The 18,803-nt window shown below is 42.2% G+C and overlaps 2 protein-coding genes across 3 annotated transcripts in view; both read right to left on the bottom strand.

The window, feature by feature from the left end:
• LOC147891862 (ARM repeat superfamily protein) overlaps positions 1 to 5,588 on the bottom strand; it is a 147,992-nt gene extending 142,404 nt beyond the window's left edge. Inside the window, exons 1-2 of one of the 2 annotated variants that reach the window (XM_087388423.1) lie at positions 5,317 to 5,588; positions 1,215 to 1,319 (exon numbers count right to left, since the gene is read on the bottom strand). In XM_087388423.1, the coding sequence (XP_087244549.1) occupies positions 1,215 to 1,319; positions 5,317 to 5,424 (213 nt within the window). In that variant the 5' untranslated portion in view covers positions 5,425 to 5,588. Of the gene's footprint in view, positions 1 to 1,099; positions 1,133 to 1,214; positions 1,320 to 5,316 lie in introns of those variants that run through there. The other variant, XM_087388424.1, reaches the window with a different exon arrangement.
• Positions 5,589 to 13,379: 7,791 nt separating this feature from the next.
• LOC147891861 (uncharacterized) lies at positions 13,380 to 15,211 on the bottom strand. Its single transcript, XM_087389041.1, has 5 exons — positions 14,517 to 15,211; positions 14,230 to 14,367; positions 14,081 to 14,142; positions 13,895 to 14,002; positions 13,380 to 13,550 (listed from the first exon to the last, which is right to left on the bottom strand). Exons 1-4 carry the CDS (start codon positions 14,587 to 14,589, stop codon positions 13,901 to 13,903), a joined length of 375 nt encoding a protein of 124 aa, XP_087245167.1. The 5' UTR covers positions 14,590 to 15,211; the 3' UTR covers positions 13,380 to 13,550; positions 13,895 to 13,900.
• Positions 15,212 to 18,803: the final 3,592 nt, after the last annotated feature.

Here is an 18,803-nt window from a genome sequence, read left to right as displayed (position 1 = left end):
CCCCTAAAGTTTAAAATGGGCAGTTGACCAGCCGAATGGCGAGATAGATAACTGAAATGATGGGCTCGGAACTTCGAAGACTCTCAGAAACTGAAATCACAAGTACCTTGCTGAACAGGGGCCTGTTCTTCCACGTGAGGGGCTCCTACCTTCAGCCTTGATGTTGATCACAAGAGTGCTTAATGAGGCTCTGATACCATGTCAGATAATTAAATCTGCATGTTCTAGCAAACTCATGCAACGGAATGTCTCTTGGACTCTCTCTGATCTCACTCAAGATGGTACACAATGATAGAACCCACAAACTGGAATTATGCAGAGAAGTAACAGCAGCAAAGAATGCCAAAAGAACGCAGTAGATTACCCCACAATCATGTGCTCACAGTAGCAAAAGGCGGCTGCATGTAAGAGGGCAAACTGAAGGCTCTGTTGGGCTCCTGATGCCTTACATGGCAGAGAGAGTATAAGAAACTTCTGTTCTAAGCTTCAGTTTGAGGAATAATCAGCCAGGCAAGGATTCAAGCATTTTAGCACTTCAAGGTTGCCCAACTTTATTCTTGTTTTCTTATGAAAGCTGTCATTGAGCTATCAGAGCTAATGACGAAAAGATTCATGGCCAACATTCAATTGAAGGTACATGTTTTGGTCCTTGTTTGGAGCCACCAAGGAAAATCGTTGGGTCCCCAAGCCCTTTAAAAGTCAAAAGTTGAAGGTCTGCCAAAGTCTCTGTTGTTCCTTGTATGCATTTGAAGCTCTTCTTAAAGCATTTCATAGCTCTTCATTGTGTTGATTCTCCTGATAAAGAAATTTTGACCATCACAGCTGCCGAGAAACATATCGCCTTCAAAGACAAACATTTGCCACCAAACCCACTTGCAAGCAAACATAAGTGCCACCAAGCACGAGCGAGAACTGCTCGATCATTCTTGCCCACGTGAAGCCATGACCTCTTCTATGCAAATTGAGCTGGCAATATAATAACCCACAGTGATTCATGTCAGCTCATTCTAAAGCAAGCCTTCAACTGCCAAGTATCATATTTAGGGGGTCCCTCGGTAATTTTGCTGTTAGGAATCAGGTTGATCAAGATCAGGCTTACCCTGCTCACACGAAACCTCTCTCATTTGTGTATCTGTTTATGTTACCAAAAGAACCTAGTTAGGCAACAAAAGGCTGACAAGGACACCTTCAGAATGTTTAAACATAATGCTGACCTGCAGCAGCTTCAAGCCATAATGGCGAACTTCAGATGACAAGGACTTTTGTTTGACCAGAGCAGATGCAGTGGAACCCAAAACCTGGACATCTCCGCCTTTAAGCTGCATTCAAAAATACATGGCAGATGCAAGAACTCAAATTTACAAGCAAAATGGTCAACATGAAAATTTCATGCACTGGCAAAGACAACATATTGACTTTAAATACCAACGTTTGTCATTCAAATCACAACTTACAATAAGCATTCAAGTGTGGATTTCTTAAGAGAATAGCACCTAGGAGTACACAAAACTAAATAGAAACAAAAACTCAAGGGTCAATTAAGTATAGAAGCTTCAAAAGTAAGCTTCAAAAAAAGTAAGCCGTTTCACTACCATACCTTCTACACCAAAAACAAAATCATTTTGCTTACAAAAGTCATTTTAGCTACTCATACCTAGGCAATAAAAAAACCTGAACACTCTAAGAGATTGCATCTCTATTTGAATTTAGTAATTCTCAGAGAGAACAAGAAAAAGTTAAAAGTTAAAGTAGTATGATCTCATATAACTGTGTGAGATTTTATTACATACACAGAAAGAAATGCTGATAAAAGATTTGGTTGTGTCATTTTGACGAAGGTAGCGCGTACTCATGGTGGAATACTATGTCCTTCAAAGAAAAATTACGATCTCAACCGTGATACTTTCCAAAGTAAGACTATCTACTGTGTAGGCCACTCTATGGGTTATCTATAGGTGCCATCCATCCCTTGGTATGTGCCTTGAGATAGGCAATTAGAACATATGGTACAGTTAGTAGATGTACCAGGTAGTACACTAGGTACTACTAGTACACCTTGTCCTAGGGTTTTGTTATATTGGGTGTACTTTGTACTAGTTCATTACCGCAGTATGGTTTCTCTCCATTGCTTCCATCTCTGGCCCTAGTCTACAGTGGTATCAAAGCAGGTCAGGGTCAACATTTACAGCCACCTCGAGCCCTCTAGGTTCCCTTAGCGGCTGTTTGGCGGCCTGTATGTCTGCTGGTCGGCACATATCCCAAGGTGCAGCTGCACGTGTGGTCACCCGAGGCTGTTTCAAGCAATTTCATAGCCGGGAATCGCTTCTCTAGTGCCCTTCCAGTCTTGGCGCCTACTTCAGAGCAGCCCCTTGCTGCATTTTGACCTGGTTCTGCATTTCGCGGCACTCTCTTGCTGCATTTCGACCAGGGTCTGCATTTTGGGGCATTTGAAAGCACCGCCTTGCTGTTCCAAGGCCTACAGGAGCACCTAAACCAGACGACTTACACATTTGAGGCCTACTGCTGCATTTTCGAGTGCCCTAGACCAGCCAACTTGCTGTCATTTTCTGGCTGCTGCAATTCGAGGTGCCCTAAGACAACCGCCTTGCTGTCCTATGCTGCCTTTTCACCTCGGGCTGAGAGTTCTTCATCCCTGGCAGTTGCTGCACTGTTAGAAGGTCTTCTCCTGCTGGCCTTCACTTGTGGAAGCTTCTACTTGCACTTTCTTTTGCCCAATCCTCTTCTCCCTGAAGTCCTACTACTCCTTTGCACTCCCGGAGGTCATTCTCAGCTTTTGCAGTGATTTTCGACTCACCTTAAGCTGATAAAGGGCTGTTGCACATCAGCAACCTCTCTTGGCTGAAACACTTGTTGTTCTCTCAAGTAAACCACTACAGCATTGACCATTTTCCATTTCAGCATTGAGTCTTTTGCTCCTTCGGAATCAAAGAAAGGCCCCCTGTTGCCTTTGGAAGGCCTCGTGTTGCCTCAGTGGAATACTTGCAGCATATACTATTTAGAACAGCAAGCTTTTGCAGTCAAAAGCCTCGAGACTTTGGCAATCATTTATACTTGAAGTTGAGAGCTTGCACTCTTATTCATTTGCATTGTCCTCTTGCCTTTGGAAGGCCTCGTGTTGCCTTAGTGGAATACTTGCAGCATATACTATTTAGACAGCAAGCTTTTGCGGTCAGAAGCCTCGAGACTTGTGCAGTCATTTACACTTGAAGTTGAGAGCTTGCACTCTTATTCATATGCATTGTTAGTTGGTGCTTTTTGCCTTGCTCTTTTGCAGTATGGCTAGCAACAAGGATGACTTGTTTGGGATGCTTGGATCTAAGGACAAACTTGATGACACAAATTATTCCATGTAGGCTTATATGATGGGGCATGTCTTGGTTGCCAAGAATCTTTGGAATATTGTTACACGTACTGAGGTCAAACCTACTAGACCTAATGCCTCTAGTATATTTGGTACTGCCTCAGGCTCATCTAGTGATGTGTCTAATGCTTCTTTTGAAACAGCTCCTTCTTTTACTACAGTTGCCTCTTCCACTACAGGTGCTTTGACTCCTACTCAGGAGCGAATTCAGTGAGATGGACGTGATGCCAAAGCACATTCCTTGATTGCTCTGTCAGTAAAAAAGGGTTATTATCCCTCATATCCGTTCACGCAAACAGCTCAACAAGCATGGGATCAGCTTGCCTCCTTATATTAGGTGCGGAATGAGGCTAGAGTGGCCTATCTCCGCAAGCAGTTGAAGGACTTAAAGCTTGAAGAGGGTGCTAATACAGATGCCTATCTTACCAATGAGATTTGAAGGAGCAGTTGGCAAATATTGATGAGGTAGTTCTAGATTCTCAGCTTGTATCCATGACACTTGATGGATTGCCTGATTCCTACCAGGGCTTTGCCACTACTTTGCGGTTGGTTGCCATGGGCAATGCCAACCACTACACTTTTCACCAGCTGGTTGCCCTTTTGTTACAGGAAGAAGAAAGCCGTGTGAATAGAAATGCTTATGTGGCTAGTGATCAAGCCTTTGCCACTCAGCATAAAAACAAGGGCAAGGGGGAAGTTTCCACTGGTAAGCCCCCTCATACACATGCTGGTCACTCCTCTGATGCATCTTCTTCTGGAGAGAAGAAAAAGACAAAGCAATGTAACTATTGCAGGAAACCTGGGCATGACATCACTGAGTGCAAAAAGAGAACTGCACCTGAAAAGGAGTCGTCAAGTCTTGCAGTTTCTGGTGCTCCTAGTCCAAATGGTAGGCATGAGACAGCCAATTTTGCACATGATCAACATTGGGCTTTTCTTGTAACTTATCAATACAACTATTCATGATCCCTGCATGGCATGGCACTTTCTGATGGTTATGATGCATGGTTTTTTTATAGTGGTGATAGCAAGCACATCACTTCCTGTAGGAAGTTATTCAGATCATTTGCAGATGCACCAAAGGAGGGAACAATTACATATGCAAATAATGCATCTTGGCATTGGGCAAGTAGCCCTTACTTCGGTATCTACTCTACACAATGTATTGTATCCACAAAACCTCATCTCTATTCCTCTTCTGAGATCCATGTTATGATTCGTTGTAACTGAAGATTATAGCGCAATTGTGTCTACGCTGACGTTAATCATCATGCAGCAACGAGGAGAGATAAAGGCACTCAGAAGTCGAGACTTCTAAGTTTACTTGTGCAATCTTGCTTCTGCAAAAGAATAAATTCTTCATGTGGCTAGAAGATAGAGATGAGCAAGCGGTGGTTCAGAATAAGAATACATCTACACATTAAAGGTTGCTTAGTGTGGATTAAAAGATTGCTTAGTGTGTATTGGTCGCTTTGCTTCTTAAGAGTTTCTTCAATATTGTCTAGCTTTTCCCGTTTGCTACTCAAGACTTCCTGTCACAAACTCCAAAACTCTGAAAGTACTATCCTCTTGTAAGATCGTGTAATTCATTAATGACGCGTATCATATAGCAAGTTTCACAGCAAAATATCCATTTCGATCTTGGATATCAATAGCCAAATTTCAAATTTATTTTGATCGTGTAAGACGATTAGCACTACTAAACAATTGCTTCTCGTTTACTTTCGAAATAATCCAGATGATAGTAGCATAAGAGTCTATACTCTAAAAACTTAATACTAAATAATCCAAAGATGCACTCGCAAACTCCACCATAGTGCATGTGTTTTTGTTTCCTTCTAAGAAGTAAAGCATAGATATCCTTCTCAAGGTTGTCCTAAAAAAGTATAAGCATATCGCTGATTTAGGATATCGAACCCCTAAACGCAACGTACGGATTCCAAGTAGGCTGTGGCCGCCAGCCTCGATTCCGACGACGACCGAAAATCCAGTGCAGCAAGCACTGCACGAGCTGCCGTTTCCACGTGAGAGGTGTCCGCCATAACTTTGGCAGCAATTATTGCCGTTGGGGATCACAAACCTTCTACACGTATTCTTGGTTTTCTGTGCTGTAAATGGTTGCTGAGCTCGAGGGTAAGAGAATGCTGAGGAGATGCAGGGAGGAAATGGGCAAAATGTGAAGATACAGAAAATGGAAACGGACAGAGTGAAAGGGATGCATAACGTGCATCTAACTCATATGCAATTCTTTTTCATTTCTTTTTGAACCACATACCCCTTTGCATTAAATGCTTTCTTTGGTCACATGAATGTATGTGAATGTCATAGTCCTAGAAACAAACAAGGTTGAACTTTGTTCAAATGGCCTGCCTCAAGGGTCTCTATGGTTTGTTGAGATGTAAATTCAATTGTATTTGTTGTATTTTTTGTCGGCTTCTTTTTCGGTATCTAGTTGATTGAAAACTCACTGTACGTGCACGAGTGATCGGACCAATATATGAATTTAGTTCCGTGTTTTGTGTCTTGATTATTTGTGTTTGTCCATATGTGGTCTAAGGTACTTTTGTGGATTTTTGTGGGATCCGTGACGAGTTTTTTCATCCCCTTTAATCTCATGAATTCGTTGATGCTTACTTTGTTTATGTTGTTTTTTTGGAAGTCAATATTGAAGTCACCGACGATGTAGATTTGAATCCCATTTGGAATCTGGACAAGAATGTCCTCCATTGTTTTGAGTAGCACATTGTTATGAGTGATGGTGACTTGTAAACGTTGACAATCACGATGAGGGCATTTTGAGGTGTCGCCAGTATTGTTACCAGGCACTCGTAACTATTATTTTGCATTTTGTTTTCGTGTGCTATGATCACTTTGTCTTAGTAGTACGTTGTGAGTCCCCGACCTTTAGTTGTTGAGGTATGCTTGTGCCCGTGTAGTGCCATGTTTGTCACCAAATCCGGTTGTGTTTCTTGCATGCATAGGATGGTTGCCTCCATTAGAAATGTCGTTTGGACAACTCGGTGGGTAGCAAAGGATCGTGTGTTGAGGCTTAGCATTATTATTTTTTCATCGGCTTGTCCCTCACGATTGATGTGTTCAAGGGTCCATGATGACTCCCCCTGAAGCCAGTTCATTTCGTTTAAAATTCCTTTGTCCACTCGGATGTTTTTTTGCTGCAAGCATTGAAGCAAGTCTACGTTTGCTAGGTATCTTATTATAGAAAGCACGGTGTAAACTAGCCCGTGTGTGCGGATGTTGCTAGGGTAGAAAGGTAGCAAACCCATAGTCAGCCCTTGGGAGCGGCAAAGGGAGAACTTTCTTCAATATTTTACATGTCTAAGTTATTTGTTAACTCAGTGTACGTGCAAGAGTGAGCTAACCAATATATGAATTTAGTTCCATGATTCGTGCTTTGATGATTTGAGTTTGTCCAAATGTGGTCTAGGGTACTTCTGTGTATTATTGTGGGACCTTCAATGCGCTGTTCCATCCCTTTCAATCTCATGAATTCAGCGAGGTTTGTTTTGTTTGCATTGTTCTTTTGCAAGTCAATATTGAAGTCACCGACGATGTATATTTGGTTGTCGTCTGAGATTTGGAAAATGAGTTCGTCCAATGTTTTGAGTAATGTCTCTGTATGAGTTGTTGGTGACTTGTAAATGTTGATGACAGTGATTTTTGTGTTATGCGGTGTGCATAATAATGTCAGTAGACACTTGCAGCCATCTTTTTGCATTTCTTCTATGTGTTGTATTGCCAGTTTTTACTAGTAGAATGACACGAGCCCATGACCCGATGTTGTTAAGGAATGTTTGAACCCTTGCAATCCCATGCCTGTTGCCAAATGTGTTTGTGTCTCTTTAATGCAGAGAATTGTTCCTTCCATTGGAAATATTGTTCTCAAAATGTCTTGTTGGTGGGCATTAAAGGATCATGTGTTGAGGCTTAGTAGTTTTCCCTTGCCGTCCTATGCTCGGCCCTGATTTTGTTGTTCGAAGATCCAAGTTGACTCTGCCTGGAGCCTGTCCATCTCGTTTAAGACTCCTTTGTCCACCCTAATTTGTTTTTGCTGCAATTCTTGGAGCAAGAAAAAGTTTGTGGGTCTCTTATTCTTGAGAGCACGGTGTAAACCAGGCCATGTGTGCATATGTTGTTGGGGTCGAACGCTAGCGAGTTCATAGATAGCCCTTGGGAGTAGTGTATTGTTCTTGCTGCTGCTGCTGCTTGTATAGGAAATTATGTTCTTGTAGCGTTGTTGAGGTGGTTCTCGCCAATTTGAAACTCTCGACTGATTTGCACTAATGGTGTCCACTCACGAGGTGTTTCTTCTTTGTACATGTTGATGTTTTCTCTGCGTGCTTTAGCTCCTACTATTTTGTCCGTTAGCTGTATCCACACGATCTTTGGTTTTCTGGTTGTGTATGATCCTTTGAATACTTTGTCGGCCCCATTGACTATCCTGTCTTCGACATCGAAGTTGCCGACGCATATCTCTATAATCATTCCTGGTTTTAGCTTGAAGAACCCCTTGCAAGCCTCCCATTTTCTTTGCGTTTGTAGGTATATTGATTTTCTTGCTGCATGTTATATGCCTGTGGTCAATTGATTTTAGAATGTGTGCTTCTCCCTGCAACGCTTCGAACACATAGCTGTTGTGCTCATCCTTGCTGCGTTAGTGTAGAACAAATGTGGTACTATAAGTTTTATTGGCACCAGTTCTTGTGCAAGCTGTTTAGTCTGTCGATGTCTGTAGTTGTTTGGATTCCGACTCGTATTCTATTTAGTAACTCTAAGAATCCTCCTTGTTTTTGCCTCATAGGTTCATCGAGTTCAAAGTAATGTATGTGTGTCCACCAACAAGACCTAAGTATTGAAGTTTGGTTTTTGTTGTTGGGAAAATACCCACAAGTCTTTGATCGAGCTTGCTTGGCACAGGTCGCCTAATAGCAACACATCCACACCTCCAAAGGCTCGTCGTGGTTGTGTTTTTTTTGTGCATCCGCATGTCTGCTACCGCAAAGGTGCTCAACCTGACCATCGATATTTCATCAATGACGATAAGCTCCATGTTTTTATATTGTTCAGACTATGCCTATAGCTTTTCTGCGGAGAGGGAGGTGTACATGCTAGCCATCCAGTAGTGCCAAATGCAATGCGGCGTGAATTGTGCTACCCCCTATCCCTCGAGCAGCTTTTCCTGTGTATGCTAGTAGGAGTGCACGTGGTAGCTGGCTGTCATTGGTTTCGTTGTGTGAGTATAGTCTTAGCAAGGGGCCTGCACTGCAAGTAGTGTAGTAGAAGTTTTCCCAGAGCCCACATTCCCAGACAAGAAGAGGTGGATTTTTTGATGTGGGTGCAAATGCTTTTTTCACATGATGTCATCCACCATTGCGCGTTGTCTTTTGTTTGTTTCATGAAAGTTATTGTAGTACATTGAGTTTGGCAGGACCTTGTGCAAGTGTTAGTAGTTTTGTGTCGGGGCTTGCACTCTTCCATGGGTGCGCATCTCTGCACGCAAGTCGAATGCTGCTATTGTTGAAGCAATGGACGTCTCTTGGGAATCTGATGTGGAGGCTCTGCTCTAGCTATTGTCGAGTATTTTTTAGAGACCCCTTGTTTTGTTGAATAGTTCCTCGTTCAATTGGATCTCTGCTTTGTTTGCCATGTACTTGTTATGCCAGTTCATGTCCTCTCCTTTGAGGGAATGCTCTTGAAGTTGAAAAGGTAGATATAGAAGACATAGCTCCCTGTAGTGGTTCTCCGAGTTAGTGTGTTTGCTATAGTTGTTAAACCGTATTATTTTTGGTCACCTCCTCTCTTTTATCTGCCCGTTCTTGTAGTTGAACGGACTTGCAAATGTCGCGAAGCCCCAAGCTATTGCCTCATTTGATGTATTTTGACACAATGTCGTCAAAGAATATGTATGTGCTTGCAGGGTCCAACGTTTCCAACTCCCTTTGTCTTTTTAGAAGAAGTGTTCTTTCATCGAGCGGGCTTGTGTTTATGTATGAGAATTCCCTCGTTGCACTTGTCAATGGCAGTGACAAACAAAGATATGCTACTTGTTGTGCACTAATGTGTTGTGTATTTAAGATTGCACTGTCCACCTTGCATATGCGCTCATTCATAGGCATGTTGTTGTCCACTTCGTTGCAGGCGTGTTGCGTGTCAACTTTATCGCTTTGTTGGTCTCCTTGTCTATTTTTGTAACGTAGGATGTGCAGTATGATGCCACACCGTGCGAGTTGATCACACGAATTGTATATCTGTGTTTGCCTCCCACACTTTTGATATTGTTTTGTTGAAGTTGTTTGTATATATGTCTTTAGGTTGTCTTTGTAGGAATAGCGTTGGCTCACCAACGCTACGTCGAAGGGCGAGGATATATTCTTCCTCTGCCATACGTAGCTGGAAGAGCAATGTTTCAAGATCTAGTGTAATTGTTTCTTTGAGTAGCAATGAAGTTTGGATTGTCTTTAACTTCTTTTTTGTGCCCTTGAAGGTCCTGGCTATCTTCGAGTGGTTGTAAAATGCATGTCTCTCATTGGGGACCAAGGAAATCCAAACCTTCACTTCTTGCCATGCTTAGCACAAGTTTTCTTGTGGCTATGGGTTTGGATGTTTCGTAAGTGTGTTGCTAGTAGTGAACTAATCGTCACAATGTGCATGTCGACAAAGCGTGCTATTTCGCAGTCATTGCATTGCCCAAGCTTGGGTGTGTTCAAAGCCCACAAAAGCCCATGGTCATGTTGGCTTTTCTCATTCTAGAAGTCCATTACGAAAAAGTAGTCCTGTATTGGGCCTAGAATGGTTTCATCTCTTCGAACCAATGTCTTGAACGCCTGGAACTTGTGTGCGTAATATTGTGCAGTTGTGACGGGGTCTGATCGAATCATTTGGAGCAAATGTTGCATTGGGTTACCTTCTCTTGTTGTAGGAGGATCTTTGCATAGCTTTTGCAAGCATGCCCGGACAATGGTCCCCACCTCTTTTCTATGGCGAACAAAGTGATGAAAAAGGTAGGTGGACCTAGCTGCCTCAACATGGCGAAGAGTTTTTTTTTCAGTTTTTTTTGCTTGTAATCTGCAGATGTGCGCATGCAAACAAAGTCCCTATAGCCTCAAGAGCTATTCTATGTTTGTGTCAATGAGAGCTGCCTCTGCTTTCAGGCGCCCTTTCCTCATCCACACCTAGCTCGAGCAGAGGATTTGGCGCACCAAGACTTTCATCGTTTTGAAGAACAAATTCTCAATGCAAAGTGCGAATTGACGGTCCTTGTTTTTTATTTCCCATTTCACAATGTCTTGATAAGTTGTCCCTGCTCTTGTATTGTACTATCTCTCGTTCCCAAAGAAGAGGGTATGGAAGCCTAGCTCCTCACAATTTCTATCATAGAACAAGCTTAGAGGTTTGAATCCTTCCGAAGGGGCCACTACAATTGTTTTGTCTTCATAATCCACCACTTGTTGGGATGTGTATATGCCATGAGCCAAAGTATCTATCGCCTCACGCTCCTCCATGTTGGCATCCTGTTCTTCATTCGTGCTACACCCTTGCCCTTGTTCATTAGATTGCATTCCTTCTATATGTGCCAACCAAAGTTGATTCATTTGGACATCGTTTCGTTTGTAGAGCCAGATTTGCATCAACTCGTGCATTGCACACATTGTGATGTTTGGGCGCACCAAACCGTTGATATAGTTGTGGTTGTATCTCATGCGACATTTGATCACACTTGTCACTGTGTTGCACTATCATCTATGAAATGCGGCAATAATAAACCAAGGAACACAGCAGTATTACACAAAATACTACAACTAAACAAAGACATGATAATACGTAGTGATGCTGACACCTGCGAAGTTTGCATTGTGCCTTCTTAAATCTATAGGTTTTTGTTGCCAGATGTGACTGTGCATTACAAAATTTTGTTGCTCCTGGCCCACGGTGTTTTTGCTTGCAAGTTGAATTTGCTGCAATTGAAAATGCAAAGGGACTTCTTATTTATTTTGGGGCACAAAAGTTATGCTGAGCAAAGGCAATGCAAGTAACATATGCATAAACCTATCTTGTGTATGTACATTGTAAAAGCATGGAATGTAGATGTTTAGGACTAGATGATATTAACAAGCAAGTAATAGTCCGGGGCAAGGAGGTTGTGGCAAAGACGCTTCCAAAAGTGCTTCATATGCTTGCAGAAAAGGCTGTCTCATGAAGTCGACACTATAATGGTGAATTCTCCAGATGGTTTCTTGTCAAACAACATGTTGCGTGTTGCCACAATGCTTTGACTGTGGAATTCTATGAAAGGCTGGTGTAGCTTGAGGACATCATCGACGTGGTTTCCACGAATCTGCACGGCGACCTGAGAACCATCTGGCTCCAACACGAATCCTTTTAGCGAGGGGATGCATGAAATGCTCCTCGTATCATCACAAGTATAGTAGAATGGTCTCACAGAGTCCCTACTAATGCCCTCCACACCCAGCGCATTAAAATTCGACAAGCGGGTTGTCGAGACCGAAAAAGTGTAGGATGCCACTCACCTATACATATTTGGGTCTTTCAACTGTTGCAAAGATTATGCGTGGGACAACAATTTCAATGAGTAGGTATAATACCTTTTTCCCATGGCCTAGTTGGGAAACCTGGCTGATGAAGGCATCATGAAGCGAGGCTCGAAGTGTGCCCTTTGGAACTGCTACAAGGATGGTGAAGTCGAAGACCACGAGCGCATGTCGTGCACGCATGTATGATATGTTCTTGGAGATGTACATGACAATGCCCTCATCTATAAACTCCTGAACCAATTTGGCATGTGTGTACTTTCTCTCTGCGACAAAAGTGAGCTTCAAAATGGCAAGGGTGGAATTAGGCACGTCAATGCATGTTCTGGTTAATTTGGAAGAGCAATTCTTTATTAAGCACTTACTCTGGCATGATCCTCTAAGTTGGGTCCATCCCCAACAATGATGTGGTCAGAAGGAGGCCCATCCAAGTCTATTTTGACAACGAAAAATGCTATGGTCTCCATCAATGAGACAAAAGAGGTTTTTGTTGTCTCAACCTGGTTTGCGTCCAAGGAAGCGTATATTTTGATGGGCTTCTTTGGAATGAAAGAAATCATGCCATCAAATGGCTCGCCCTTGAGTATTGTAGTGGTAGTGTTGACGCGCAGAGACACAAATGAAGTCCCTCCTTCCCCCGAGCTTCTTTTGGTTATGGTAGGCCCCTTGATTTTGAAGAAGCAATCAACTTGCAAAACATCCTTGAGCTTTAGCACGTAGGCGTGAGGGATGTGTAGAGTGATTGTCTCACAACATTCAGCATCCGAGACATCGCGTGCTTTAAATGTCCCGTACTTGGCTAAAACCTTACCCTCAAAGGTAAAGCGGTAGGGAGGCCATTGGACTGGTGGATGAGTTATCACTATCGCTTTTCTTTTTGCAGAGTCTATAGCGTTGTTGCCTGCGAGGTTGTGCTAGGTGTTTGGTGTTGTTGGTTTCGATTCAATAACCTTGGGCGACAAGCTACAACTAGCTGCTGAAATACGAGGGAAGAAGGTGAGATTGTTTGCGCATAAACGTTTCCTAGAAAATACAAGTTTTACAAAGTAACATGAGTGACTACAGCAGCACAACTTTGCAAAGAAAAGCATGAATTTTGTTGCATTAGTAAGAAGATTATATTTGGCTTTGTGTGGCCACAGTTGCTCTACACACGATATGTTAAAAGCAAAGACCTTGACAAACCAAGTACTCAACAGTGCTTCCAGAATCAGATTGTTCTTCGACTCATCTCTATCCTGCAGCGCATGCGTGAAAGACACCCGAGCTCTTTTCGAACTGGCAACAAAGATGGTTCTTCCTTACAAGCAAAAAACAAAGCGTTGTATGCATATTTTCAAACTAAAAAAGGAAAAGACCTTCAGCGTATGCTTGGCTCGCTGCCAGGTGAAATGTTGTCTTCAGTGTCTTCTTCGCAGCTTTCTTGATGCTGGATTCTGAAAGCAAGCTTCCATCTTTCTTTGTGGCTTGGGCGACTGTCAAAACAAGTGGAATGTCGATTGTTGGCGTGGGAGTAGGGGAAATTGTTTTTATCAAACAACCGCCGGATATCGAAACGAATCCCTGGTTTGCGAGAGCGCGGACAGTGTCGGTCACAGCGGCTGCAAATTGCAAGTTGCTGAATTATATAAATTGAGTTCAAATAGAAGAGCGTGATTTACTGAGAAGATGTAGGAATTGCAAAGGTTTACAACCGGAATAACAAATTTACAGAAGATTCTACAGAACGTAATTAGCAGGGGGGAAAAACAGCGTCGGAAAATGTATTTATTTGGAAACTTTGATAGAGGAAACACAAGAACTGACGAAAGCGCCTCCGCAGGGTAAATTTAACGGGACAAATGATCTTCGTTGTACGTAAACCAAACAGGACTTTGGCGTTCCACAGAAAGCAGAAGCCTATGGACGTAGGGAGATTCCGACCGAACGACGAGCAAAGCACCACCTTCAGTCACGACTTGTCTAGGCGTGTCTGTTCCGCGAATAATCTTGTTGGTCGCCTCTTCTTCGATGTGCATATTTTGGTGATTGTTGCTGGACTCATCGATGACTTCTGCACAGAAACGTATCAACAAGACAGAGGCAAGAGAGACTTTGGACTGTATTTAAAACGTTTTGTTGCAGAAGTTACCATGATACGTGACCGTCGCCTCTTCAGCACAGCCTGGACGTGCTTTGCGATGCTCATCATGTCTGAAGTGAAAGAAGAAATGGAGAATCAAGCGGGGTTGGAATAAAGAAAAACGAAAACCAAAATACGTTTCGAAACGTTGTCACCACCTCGCTCAAACTGGCTACTGCTAGTGTCCATAGAATCATACGACCTTCGCTCTTCCTCATCCCGACTGCCCATGGTTGGAACTATCGTTGCAGAGGCACGACCCGCGTAGAAAAACGATGTATGTTGTGGCGTTTTATCTGGTCGTTTATAGGCAAGAATGAACGTAGAATGTCCCAACAGACACGATGCAGATGATGGAATTAGAACTTCTGGAACCCAACACCCATACACATTCTACTTGTGAACGATGCCGAGAACAGAAAAGAAGCACCCGGCTGGATATGACCGAGTCGACGAGGAAGTGTTTGGGTGGTGCCTGGAGGTGGACGAGGGAGACGCGGGACACGAGCGCAAGACATGGTCACAAACGTTACGAGAGGGCTCGATCGAGATATTTATACCCAATGCATTCTACGAAGGGCAACTTCATGCTACTTCACGTGCTTACAATCGTGATGCCCTCACTCCCCTTTGCTATGCATTTGAGTGGTCTAGAAAACATTTGATCGTGCTTGTATGTCTGTACTGTGGAATCAGAAAAGAAAAACGGAACAAGCGTGCTAAAAATGATGAAGGAGAGCAGAGATCCGATTCAACCGACAAAAAACGAGGTCGACAAATGCTTGCGTTGTAATTTTGAGGCATGGCTTGTTTCAACGAAGGACCCCGAAAAATTCTTGCGTAGCAATTTTGAGGCTTGGCCTTGTTTCAATGCAAAAGCCTTACGAGGCACCACGCTTCAGAAAGTTGAGTGAATCTTGAGGTTTTACTTCCACGGGGAGGAAAAACTTGCGGTCAGGTTGACGATGCAAAGTCAGGGTACTGAGTAACGATTTGAAATAATCCCTTCATTCGAAATAATCTATGTCTTTCATCAGCAGTGCGACCAACTTCCATTGTCATCTTTGAGCACAAATCAGTTCCAACGATATTTACAGACAATTTGGAACACGAGCATGATGCAATGCAACTAAGCATTCTCATATTTTGTATCCAGACATAGAAAAATTTCTGGTAGAAGCTGGAGAAACCGGGTGCAAATCCAAAACCATTTATATTAAATTTGTTCCCATAAAACGCATACTTCCAAGCCCGCCATAAGATATTGTCAGAATTCACACTCATTACCCAAACGAACATTTTCATATGTGTAAATAATCTGAACATACACATTAATAGTCTAGCAGACTCACCGTAAGCCATTCGTCGTCTTGTTAAGTTCAAAAGCGTTGGTGCAGCACACAACGAAATAACTTTCAATCTGAGACAATTAGTTCTGTTGACAGATGTTAAGGTAGAAGGGAGATTTGTGATCTCGTGTAAATCAGGGCACAGTTGCAAATTTAAGCTACGAAGCTGATAAATCTTTTAAAGCCGGCAGGAAATTTTAAAAAGTTATTGGACTGCGACTGCAGCTGCACTGCTTCAAGGCATACAAGCGTTCCATAATCTACATCGGGAAGATGATTGTCCCTCGGACAACGATTGTAAGCCAAGGAGCGAAAGCACGGAAAAGAAACAGGCGAGTGAAGCGGGGAAAAACAGGGCCAACAAAACCATGCAAGTAAATACCAATCAAGAGGTGACATGCAAGAAAATACACTTGCCAAATACAGGGAGTGACACGTGCAGACCAACAAATCGGACGGCCAAACGCGACACATGCAGGCCAACAAAAAAGGGAACAAAATAAATCGATGAAAATTAATTTCCTGATCTGAAAGAGGCCTTCACTGAGACCTACACACGGCAGGCCAAAAAGGTGAATGATATTTAAACATTCATAAGGCGTGCCCAAGATCAAAAAAGCATTTGCACAAAAAGGAATAGTGTGGAGGAAGACTCCAAGAGATAAAGGGGAGAGGGAGGGAGACGGGGGAGAGAGAGAGAGAGAGGGAGAGAGGTAAAGGGGAGAGGGAGGGAGGGAGAGAGAGAGAGAGAGAGAGAGAGAGAGAGGTAGGGGGGTTTTGGGGGGGGGCGGGGGGAGAGAGAGAGAGGGAGAGAGAGAGAGAGAGAGAGGCAGGGGGTTTTGGGGGGGGGGGGTGGGGGGAAGAGGGAGAGAGAGAGAGAGAGAGAGAGGTAGGGGGGTTTTGGGGGGGGGGGGGGGGGGGGGGGGAGAGGGAGAGAGAGAGAGAGAGAGAGAGAGTCAACCACTTTAAAGTCTGCATCCAAGTCCAATGAAGAAGAGTCAACATATTGTCCAATAGGAAAAATGCACTTCCAAAAATTCTAAAAATGTCTAATTTCTGCTTTGCCTAATTTGAAGCGTTGCTAAGGCTACCCACAGGGTAGGCCAAAAAAACCGTATCTTGCACTCATTATAACTTTCTGTTTCCGTTGCTGAATTGATAATTTATTGTGAAAACCACCAAATGTGCTAGGCTAAGATTTTGAATAGTTTAGTGTAAAATCCACCAAACGTATATGTTTTGAGATGAAATTACCAGCTTGACTTGGAGAGCCTGCCTATTTGGATTGGCTATGAAAAAAGTTTTTTGCTAGCACTATGTCATCGGTACCAGTGTTCATAGAAAACCTATAAACTAGATACAATGAGCTTGCAACATTTTCACTTTCATGAGTAAAAATTACACTCCCAATTTTGTAAAATCTCCAAGATTTCAGGCGATGTGATTCCAAATTTTGAAGAAAACCCTTCAAAATTTGGGAACCCAAAGTTTTGTGATTTGTTCAAAAATATGATTTGTGTGAACATTGAACGTTACTCCCATCCTAGACCACTTGGAAGTAGTGTTATGAAAAAAAAAGGCTCAGGCACACAATTTCCTAATGAATAGCAATCAAACCAGCAAAGTTGAAATTCCAACCGAAAATTGATTCGCAATAAAAGTACAAAGTAAAAAAATATAACCATCTAGTTTACTATTGACTAACAATCCAACTAGTTAATTTGAAAATTTAGCGAGCTAGAGACGATGTTCTCTTTTCCCAAAACCTGCTAGGATGGATTTAGGATGAGAATAGCCACTTTTTCTCCCATCCTCAACAATGGCCTAAAGACCCTATGAACCAGGATGGGATCCGCTTTTTTAGTGATTCGAACACATGGAACAATGCCATGCGTCCTTGTCTCCACCTCCTAAGTACATGAACCAATGTCATGTGTACTCTCCCACCTAACCCATTCCTAGTTTTTTGGACTTCAAGCACATGATGGGATGGAATAGGATAGAAATACATTTGAATATGGATGGGACCAATTTTTCACATTTTTCTCCTATCTCCTCACATGTCCTAAGACCATTGTTCCCCCCTCCCCTCAAAACAGGGCAAGCATCTATGAAAAAGCATCACCCGACACCGCATGCGCAACAATAAGCTCTCTAGAACTATACTAGAACCTTGAATGTGAGTAGTCATGTGGCCTTTAACTTTGTTGTGGAAAGACCTCCTTTTGTTGTTTCTTAGGTAGAGTTACCTCCTCCAAGCACTATATAAATTCCTTGGCTCGTTCTTTATTTTCTAAAGGCCCACTAGTCCTAAAGTTTTAGATCTTTCAACCTTAAGAAACCACTTGGCCTCCACATGGACCCTTAATGAAAATTCCTTTCGATCCTTCTAGGATGCTTTTGTCCTTCTACGATTTTACATGCATACCAATAAATGTTTTTAACTATATGCTTCCTATTTTTCAAGTCCATAAGCTATAAGCATATAATGCATTATAGGCCTCCTCACAACCAAATGCTTTTCTACGTATGCATTCCAACAACTTAATTTTATTTAGATTTGACTATAAATATTCAACGCATTGAAGTGTTACTCGTTCTAGACTACATTGTAGTCAAAAGGAGTATTCAAGCATCTCGTGTCAGGTATGATTTGAGAAGCACAACCCAATAATTCAAATCATCTTTTCAAACCTATAAAAATGTGATGAAGAGTTTCATGTATTGCTTGGTCTCATTCATTTATTGTTGTGTTTTTTAGTGTCTCTTCTCGTATAAGATCTCAAAAATTTTAGATGCAACTTCCCATTGCTTTTGTCTAGAGCTATTTACCATCCATAAAAATTGATTAGTCTCCTTTAAAAAAATCAAACACTTACCCTTACAATTTTTTTTTTGCACCATTAACAATTTAGTATAGTCAATTAATCATGCAAAATTTAGATGATGTTATTCTTCTACCCTCTTTGTTTATCTAGATTGACGAAGTCATATGTTTCCTTCATAATTTGTTGGTGGTGTTATTCTTCCACCCTCTCTCTTATTTGTGCACCCAATTTTTCTATTAAGAATGTATCCCCATCACACAAGTTAGAAGATTGGACTTCATTTGATCTAGTAAAATAAACAATCTACCATCATATCTTTCAAGCTACTAATCATTCAAATGTGGCTAACTGAGATTCGATTTTAGGTTTGGTTGTACTTGTCCCACAATAATAATAAGCTAGAAGAGAAGTTGTATCCTTTGATTACTCTAGATAGTGAATTTCTTGTGGGATACAATGCAACTCACAACATGCATGTGAGCTTGTATCCTTTGATCGCTCTAGCTAGCATAATAAATGTGGCAATACAATGCAACTCTTTGTTTGTGTATCAAA

This window comes from Dipteris shenzhenensis, chromosome 17, assembly GCF_047967505.1.
Source record: "Dipteris shenzhenensis isolate YYH24624 ecotype China chromosome 17, Dip_SZ_1.0, whole genome shotgun sequence".
Lineage (NCBI taxonomy): Eukaryota > Viridiplantae > Streptophyta > Polypodiopsida > Gleicheniales > Dipteridaceae > Dipteris > Dipteris shenzhenensis.
Note: the sequence above shows the minus strand (reverse complement) of the source record. Positions and strands in the feature narration are given on the sequence as shown.